At 49.0% G+C, this 9,190-nt stretch overlaps 1 protein-coding gene across 1 annotated transcript; it reads right to left on the reverse strand.

Moving 5' to 3' along the window:
* Positions 1-3,197: 3,197 nt before the first annotated feature.
* On the reverse strand, positions 3,198-7,924 carry BNIP1 (BCL2 interacting protein 1). The gene is made up of 6 exons (XM_041490004.1): positions 7,812-7,924; positions 7,639-7,731; positions 7,271-7,362; positions 6,369-6,470; positions 5,572-5,690; positions 3,198-3,864 (listed from the first exon to the last, which is right to left on the reverse strand). Exons 1-6 carry the CDS (start codon positions 7,893-7,895, stop codon positions 3,668-3,670), a joined length of 687 nt encoding a protein of 228 aa, XP_041345938.1. The 5' UTR covers positions 7,896-7,924; the 3' UTR covers positions 3,198-3,667.
* Between the last annotated feature and the right edge of the window lie 1,266 nt (positions 7,925-9,190).

Raw genomic sequence — 9,190 nt, forward strand, 5'->3', positions numbered from 1 at the left:
GAGTGGAGATCTCTGTGAACACACGAAGGGCCTGGGTCTAAACCCAATTAAGTTAATAAAGATCTCAGTCCCTTCCTCAGACTGCAGCTCTCTGTATATGGGAGAGGATTAAAGCTTCAAGGCACAGGTACAGTGAGCCACCACCTCTCTCAATCCATCACCAAAAACTGGCACAGGGTCTTCAGCACAGGTTCCTGTGAGAAAACCAAACCTCAGCTCGGTGGAACTGTCATCCCCTTTGTGGCACAGAGTTTGTACCATTTTATATAGGCTAGCAGATGATAATAAAATTGTGTTTATTCAACAGCCTCAGCCTGAACAAGTCCACAATCAGCTTTCGATAGCAGCAGGATGATTTGAGAGCCTGGTTGTGGTACAAAGCACCTGCAGCCTGCTTGGAGAACAATTCTCACCTTTGTGGAAGCAAACTCAACAAGCATTCACTCAGTGACAGAAAGGGCTTTGCAGCAATGAACAATCACCAAGACACCACATCTGGGGAAAACACTTGCTTCAGGTTCTCTTCTGTGAGAATCACACCATTACAAACAGTGCGACAGAGCAATATTGAAGATGATTACAAACAGGGTGGCAAAGCAATATTAAAGCTGATTTCCAACCTGCCCTTTTTCCAAGGGAGAGCCCCACATATTTGCAGACAAGCATGCACATGTCCCCTGGATATTCTCAGCCCCCAAAGATTCCAGCCTGGCTTGCTCTGGGCCACTTGGCACGTGATAGCAGCCACGCACATTTGGCAGAGACATTTTTAGAAACCTCCAAGCTATGAATTCACCTTTCCATTTTGGTAAAGTCAGTTATGTGGAAAGCATTTCAAAAGCACAACTTCAAATACAAACTTCATTTCCCCTTGATTCTTGGAGGGGAGGAGGGAATAAATAGTATGATCATTTGTTTTCCCAGCGTTATCCTGCAATATTTCTGTATTTGATAACACCACAATCAATAATAAAATGAGTCAAATCAAGTCAGTCTCTCTCAGCACATTTACAGCATACGTAGAATTCCCAATGCTCCTCAGACCCACGTTTATTGCAGCCATTAAAAGGCAACTTTCCAAGGAAATACAAACCTAACTGAACGCTCTGGAAGTGACCCTCATGCTGCAGATTTCGGGGATGTAATGGCACCCGCTCCTGCCCACAGGCTTCCCACCATGGCCACGTGGGAGTGGAGAGCAGGATTAGATCTACACCCACAGCCAAATATCCAACAGCACTGCCTGGCTCCTGACACTCCAAGGCTCTTCCCCCTTTTTCCACAGGTGCTCAGACAAAGCAAATTGCTCTCAGTGGGCTGGACTCCACAGCAGGACATTAAATTCAGCACAAACCTCCAAGTTCCAAACCTCTAAATGCACTGAGACATCAGAGCTGCCTCATCCTCATCCCTAAGTGGCTCCAGCTGCTGAGCCAAACACCCCCAGTCCCTTCAGAGGCTGCAGCCCCCCTTGCCTGCAGGACAGTTAATGAACCAGCCCCGGACAATGAGCAGGAGTTCATTAACCCACTTGATTGCTGCCAGCTGGGTGCCTCAGCCCCACAACTCCACAGCAAGATTTCAGTCCTTTTTAAGCTCCTAGTGGTTCCTCGGTCCTTGTTTTAAGGAAGTGTTGTTCTTCAAAGGAAAAATACTTTTATTGCAATTGTTTTGTGACAGTAAATCTCCACCCTCCACTTGTAGGGAGGGCTCCTGCTACCTTTTGGAGGGAAATGGCCCAGGAGTAACAGGGGCACTCCTGTTTGCTTTCACCTGTGTATGAGCCCTCCAGCACAGCCCTGAACACTTCTCCAGAGGCCTGTTTCTGCCTTCCTCCCCAAACACTTTATACTCCTGCAGTCCCTGGTCTCAGAAGGGCTGCAGCCCTTGGCCTCCAAGCCATGCCCAAGACCAAAAATGCAGAGGCCATTCCCTTCTCACCATCCCTGATGGCTCTGCTGCACTTGGTAATGCAGAAAATGCTACTCCCTTTCAGAAAACCAACACAATGCCATTTTTTACCCTTCACAACACAACCTTGGGCACACAGCAGCAAGACCCCAAGGCACAACATCCTGAGTGCAAATATAAAACCCTCTGCACACACAGAAAAACTGCCCAGGCACAACTTTCCACATTCCCTGGATCACACAACAAAAAGCCAGGCACAACCACTTCCTCTTCCAAAAAACGCTGCTCCTGCTCACTTTGCCGAAAAAAAAAAAAGAGAAATCAAATCCTACCTTTACTGCAGGAGCTGAGTCTGTGACCAGGAGCAAGGCAGAGAGCAGAGTGGGTCTGCAGGGAGGGCGTGTGAGCAGCAGCCAGCCCCAGCTGGGCTCTGTTAGAGCTGACTGGGGCAGCCCACCGTGCCAGGGTGGCAATCCCCACCAGCTGTGCTCTGCTCTGCCCTGGGCTGGCACTGAGGCACTCCTGAGCTGCTGCACCAAGTCACCCTCCTCACCCCAAAGACAAACAGCACTGATCTCGCTGTCTCCACTGATTATTCCCTGCCAGGGCTGTGGCCCATCAGGAGCCTGGGTGGTTCCTGGTTGCCTGTGGAAGGAAATGATTCAAGAACCAAGTGCTGCAGAACAACCTGTTGCATCCTGAATTTCTCCTCTTCCCCTCTCTCAAAGAATCCAGTAGTCCTTGCTATTTTTTCCCTAATTTCTTTGCCTCTAATTGTCTCTCTGTAAATGCCAATAGGTTTATTTACAAAGATTGGATTTTTGAAGCTGAGTAATTTCTCTTATTCAAGCTCCCAATGTGCACATCACCAATTTATTTTGTTCTTGGTGCAATTCTGTATCTCAGGAAAGGCTGGGAGGAAGAACTGCCCTGAAATACCAGGAATGAACAATATGGAAACCACATCCATCCTGTCCAGTCTGCCTCAGGAGTAAAACCTTCCAAGTGCCAAATGAACACCTTGGCAGTAATTTTGTAAAGATAAAGCATGAACTGAAATTATATAAAGAAAAGGAGGAAAAGGATTTTTGATTTTAGTAGATTGCCAATCTAATTCTCTTAACTATTGTGTGAATTCATAGTAACAAATGGGGCTCCCATTTTTGCTTTGCTCAGAGCCCTCCCAAGGCCAGAGGGACAGAGCCAGGCTGTGTTATGCTCCCAGAAAAACAATCCATAAGCAACCATTGCTGCTAAAGAAAAAGCAGAATTTTTACACTGAGAGGCTCTTCCAAGCCATTAGACTTTGTTTTTAAACAAAACTCTGTTGACATGAAGACAATAAATATTTTATTAATGGAATGTGTGAGTTTTTCTCTTCCATTCTTCCTCTTACTCTCAGCACTTTACACACAGATGTCAGAGCAGCTTCCAGTCCAAGCCAAGGACAAAACTTCATTTCAAGGCAGAAATCAGTGAGAGGTTGAAAGTTCAGACTGGCACCTTTGAGTGCCCAGTCCCTCAAGTGTTTGATTCCCCAAAGCTGCAGGCCAACTGGCATTTCTTCTTTCCAAGCATGATCTATCAATCTCTTCTGAGGCAGCTCCCAAGCTCCGTGGGACAGCACAAATTCCTGCCCACTCTAACGCTCCTCCAGCTATTGCAATATCCCTTTATTATTTCATTTAAAGCCCCACCGTTATCAACCATCTCTTTCTGATTATTTTTTTTTAATAGTTCAGTGATTGTTGGGATTTTACAAAAACGGGAAGAGTCTCTTTTTGAGGATGTAGAGCACTGTGGCCAGGAAGAGAGCGAGGGCCAGGAAGATGAGCAGCTTGTCTGTCAGCTCCCGGCGGTTGTACTTGGTGATCAGCTTCCTCCCCAGCTGGATGGTGCCAGACATGGACTTGAATTCCTCATTTGCTTCCAGGATGGTTCGGGAAGAATTGGCTGAAATGAAAGAGGAACAGAAAAAAAAAATTTAAATCAGCGGGTTGTGCTTTAAAAATACCCAGCAAAGTGTGTAAGGATGAGATATTTGGTAACACAAACAGTGCCTGAGGGATCCTCCTGGGTCAGGCTGACTTGTGGGTGAGACATTCACAGAGAGTTCTCACAGCTCAGGGTGCAAAGTGAAATAAGAGCACTGAAAAGCTTAAAGATCCTACTGAAGTTCCTGAATTTTTAATTTTTGGGTTAGCAGGTCAAATCTAGTTCAGGTTTTTCAGTCAGCACTGCTGGAAGCAGAGTGAAATAGGAATGGTGCTAGAGAGAGAAATCACCAGCAGCAGCAGGACAGGGTAATAACTGAATGTATTAATTGCACCACTGAAAGTGTTCCCCCAAGCCCCAGCAGTAAGTCAGTATGGACTTGCAGAATTATTCAGCTCAAACAGTTTTTAATAGTCATTTTTGACACACAGAGCAATTTTTTGCCTAATAAAAATGAGAAGGGTCAGCTAGAAGTGTGTGAGAAAACGAACACATGCCCCAAACTTCTCAGCCTTGCTCCTTTCAAATTGCTAAGCAAAAGCCCTGGAATGCCCTTTTTTCTGCTTCACAGAAAGCACAGCCTGCAGGACAGTGCATTACCCTACACTGCTCACAGAAAGGTCAAATCCAAAAATCTGTGTCACAAAAACAGAGCAGAAACAGGTCTGCAATATTTTGCAAAACACTTCATCCCATCCCATCCCATTTCAAGAGGCATTTTGATCCTAGTGAAAACAGAATACTTGTTTCCCAGACAAAGCAGAGCTTCCCTGCTCCACAGCCTCAAACACTGCATCCTAGGGAATGCTCAGGAAGCAGGAATCCCCACTACTAACTCAGAATTTGCAGCTGGGTTTTGTAAACGACCTTTGGTAGCTTTTCCCTTGATGAATTCCAAGTGCTGTTCATTCAGAAACAGGGTGAAAAAGTGCCTGCCAAACTGTCCTTTTAATGGGAGAAGGAACATGCTACTCCTGCAGCAACAAACTGTGCCCAGCTGCCACCCTCAGATGGGGCAGAAAGCAAGGAGGGCAAACTTGTGTTATTTATCCTTGTCTTTAAGGTTCCCTCCTGCCCAAAAGCACAGCTAGGGAGAGGCCCAGGCAGCAGCTTGTGAATGCTCCATGAATCACCAGTTCTGACAGGTCACTTGATTTATGGTTTTAGGAGTTGAAGCCAAGGAACTGGGTGAAATCTTGGTTTCACAGTCCCTGATGCACTGCTGACAGAGCAAGTGACCTCGGGTTCAAGGCACTTGATCTCAGTGTCTCAGCCATCCCAGCTGGAGCCTGGCTGGAAGCAGCCTCCAGACACTCCTTGCTCTGTGCAGGGACTTGAACCCAAGCTTTTGTCTCCTCTGCTATCCCCAAATCCCTGCCAGGGCAGTGGCACAGAGGAACACCAAACACACTCTGGGCACTCTGTGAGCTCAGTTTGCTTTTACAAGAAACTCAACCTCATCCTGACTCCTTTTCCTTCTCAGGATCATGGAACAGAAACTCCACAAAGTACACTGATATTTCCTGTTTATGTCCAGCTGTTAGAGTTGTTCAGTCCTTTAATCATCGTTGTAGCACATTTTCCTCCTCTGCTCCTCTCCCCAGGCTGACAGAGCTGCCCAAAGGTGCTTCCATGCCCCCCTCCATGCCCAAATCCCAGCTGTACCTAAGGTCTGCACAGTCTCCTCGCTCTGCTGCACCTGCTGGGACATCATCCTGCTGATGCCCATCAGACTCTCTGTGATGTTGCTTGCACTCTCTGCCAGACTTTCCTTTGTGGTTTTCCTGAAAAGAGAAAAAAGCAAAGCAGGAAGAGGTAAATTTTTTTTTTGGATGCTCTAGGAAAATGCTGCTGATAGGGAGATGAGAGCAACACTTGGCACTAAACATCTCTGCAGTGTACAAAAGACACAATTGGTTTTCACTGCATAAGAAATTCAGATTATTTTCACTAAACAATAAAAATAATCACAAAATATGAAAGTCCTGAGCCCAAACAGCCCAGAATCTCACAGGGCCCTGTACTTCACCACTTGTTCACCCAGGACTGTGTAACTCCATGAGCTGCTGTGGGAGCACCAACACAAACCCATTTTATCATCCTGAGTATCCCAGCTGCTGCTTTCAATACACAGCCTGCACACACATCCAGTTCTGAATGTGAAAACAGCTTGGATAATTACCCAGGTCTTGTCTAGAACCTATCTGGAATTAATGTAAAAGACAATATGTAAGGCTATGAAGGTTAATTTATCCTCTTTTCTGCTTATACATGCCAAGAAAACCTCAATTCATCACAATTCTTAACAGCCCAAATCTCCACAAAAGGGAAATGCACTTATAAAAGAAAAGCTACACTCTATATAATTAAATAAATCACAAATTTTATGTCACTTCCATTTAAAATGAGTGAATATAGGAGACACTGCTTAAATCCCACAGTACAATGGGACACTCCAATACCTTTGTCTCAAGATGTCTCTTCCCTGCAGCAGCTGATCTTTCTCAGAGTTGTCAATAGCAATTTTGCAGGCCAGATTTGCCTTTCTCCAGGCTGCCTGGTTGCTGAAATCACAAGAGCAGAGTGTTGTAACGCGATGGGAACACCTTGCAAGCACAGACAATTTTCACTGAAGCAACAACCACAGTAACTGGGCACCCGTGATACATGCAAGGACCCTCAGAATCCAAGGAATACTTGGGCTGGAAAATACGTCCAAGATCATCAAATCCAAGTTGTACCCACTCCCCACCTTGTCCCCAGCCCAGAGCACTGAGTGCCACCTCCAGGGATGGGCTCTCCAAACCTCCCTGGGCAGTTCCAGTGCCTGAGCACCCTTTCCATGGGGAAATTCCTGCTGTGCCCACCCTGAGCCTGCCCTGGAACAACTTGAGGCAGTTCCCTCTCATCCTGGATGCCCCCCCAGCTGTCCCCTCTTGGCAGGAGCTGTGCAGAGCCACAAGGGCCCCCCTGAGCCTCCTTTTCTCCAGGCTGAGCCCCTTCCCAGCTCCCTCAGCCCCGCACTTTCTCTGTATTCCCACACAAAACAACAACATTCTATCCTGACATTCCCACTCATCAGTGTAGCATTTATGAAGAAGGGAAGAAGAAAACTGTGCCAGCTGTCGAACAGCCTACTCCTAAGCCACCGTCTTTGAGCTCAAGTGCTCAAAGGGACAGACCAGAGTCAGGAAGTCAGGATAGGAGAAGGGAGCTGTACCCTTCCTGTCCCTGACCTCTTGGTCTGGGACAAAACACGTGTCAGGGTCTGTGCTGCCAAACCAGACTCCGAGAGACGCTGCACCAAAGTCAGCCAATCTCTGCTTACAGCGGGCTTGGCAACAGCCCCAGCTGCCAGACCCACCTGAGCATCTGCTTCTTGTGGTTCTCCACCTCCCGCAGCAAGGCTTGTTTCTCCGACTCCTTGTCCTGCTCCTTCGCCATCTGCTCCAGCTCCTTCGGCGGAGAGCACAAACACCAGAGCCTCACCAACCACCCGCAACTCGCACAGCCCAGCCCCGGCCGGGGAGTGGATTCGGAGCAGATTTATCTGATAAACCCCAAATCCAGGGCTGCGACTCCCCAGATCTCAGGCGGGACCTCCAAACGCAAGGCCGGGATCCCCCAAACCCCGGCCGGAACCCACAGCCGGGATCCTCCAGCCCTAAACCACAGCCGGTGGGCCCGGAGCACAGCTCGGTGCCCTCAGCAGCCCCCGGCCGGGCTCCTCACCTGGATGCGGCCGCGGAGGTGCCGGAACTTCTCCTTCACGGCGGCATTGAGCTCCGTGAGGGCGCTGAGCGGCCCCGGGCAGTCCCGGATGTCCTGGAACACAACGGCGCGGTCAGCGCGGGCCCGGCTCTCCCCGAGGCCGTGCCGGGGTGTCCCGGGGCTGGCGGCGGTACCTGCACGGCCGCCTTGATCTCCAGGTCGAACTTGACGATCTCCTGGTGGCAGACCCGCAGCGGCACGGCCGCCGCCGCCGCCATCTTGGCCGGGCAGGGCAGGGCCGGGCCGGGCGCGCGGGCGCCCCCTGCGGGCGGCGGGCGGGGACGCGCGGGCCTGAGGGGACGTGGCGGGGCCCGGGCCGGTGGCGGGGGGTGTGCTGCCGCCGAAGGAGGAACGGCAGAATTCCAGGAGCACTGCGGTTATAAAACACCTCCGAAACCCATCGAGCCCAAGCTGTGCGCGATCCCCACCCTGTCCCCAGCCTAGAGCACCCAGTGCCACCTCCAGCCCTTCCTGGGACACTCCAGGGATGGGGATCCAAACCTCCCTGGGCAGTTCCAGTGCCTGAGCACCCTTTCCATGGGGAAATTCCTGCTGTGCCCACCCTGAGCTGCCCTGGCCCAGCCTGAGGCCGTTCCCTCTCCTGTCCCTGTCCCCTCCTGGCAGGGAGTTGTGCAGAGCCAGGAGATTCCCTGGAGCAGTTCCAGGTTTACACCGGGCAGGAGCAGGGTGGGTGAACACCACGTCGCTTCTGCATCCCCAAAACGAGGAGCAGGCTTTTCTTTTCCCTTTGCTTTTCTCACAAACTCACCCCTGTGCTGTGTCCTTCCCCTCTGCCCTCAGACCATCGCCACAGGAGCTGCAGGGAGCAGTTTCTCCAGTTTTTTCTCCAGGCACTAACCCAGCTTCTCCAGAGGGTCCCACTCCAATCCAGCAGTGCTGCGAGGCAGCTCTGAGCATGAGGAAGGAAAAACCAGATATTTCCTTACCTGGCTGTCATCCCTTCCAAAGGAAAGTTCCTGGAAATACCAGGAGGTCACAGACTTGGTTCAAGGCAGCAGAAGCCGTTCACTATCACTCCACACACACAATGACTCGAGACAATATTTCCTCCACAATTTTTATTTTAAATTACAAAGGATGTTGCATACATTGATGAATTTGTATCTGAATAGAAGTGCTAGGGATCAAGGGTGACAGAGTAAACAAAGTCAATAGTTTAATTGTGCCTCTTTTCAAAAAAATAAAACTGCACAACTATTAACCAACATTTAACATTGCAACTCTTAACAGATCATGCTTTGAACAAGGTAAATTTATTTTCTAACAGAGACAAGACTTTCAGTAAGTTTTTCTGAGCTCCAGTTGGAAGTTGATTATAGAATATCAAGGACAGCATTACAATCATGACCCCAAGCATAGGCAGAACAGGATGCCATGTTTTGTTTAAAATGCCTTTTTTTTTTGCATCTGCGTGTGCCATCAGCCTTAAGAGTTCACCCAACCACAAATACTGAGCAAGAATTTTTCCTTGGATATATAATATTCCAGGAAG

The sequence above is a fragment of the Pyrgilauda ruficollis genome, unplaced genomic scaffold, assembly GCF_017590135.1.
Source record: "Pyrgilauda ruficollis isolate IOZ18807 unplaced genomic scaffold, ASM1759013v1 scaffold97, whole genome shotgun sequence".
In the NCBI taxonomy this organism is placed as follows: Eukaryota; Metazoa; Chordata; class Aves; order Passeriformes; family Passeridae; genus Pyrgilauda; species Pyrgilauda ruficollis.

Bases quoted from the DNA above. Each gene is read 5' to 3' on its own strand.
- BNIP1 (XM_041490004.1), bottom strand. From the start codon at position 7,895: ATGGCGGCGGCGGCGGCCGTGCCGCTGCGGGTCTGCCACCAGGAGATC. The intron at 7,363-7,638 runs GTGAGGAGCCCG...TCTCCGCCGAAG, and splicing joins ACCTCCGCGGCCGCATCCAG to GAGCTGGAGCAGATGGCGAA. The intron at 6,471-7,270 runs GTGGGTCTGGCA...TTGTGATTTCAG, and splicing joins CACAAGAAGCAGATGCTCAG to CAACCAGGCAGCCTGGAGAA.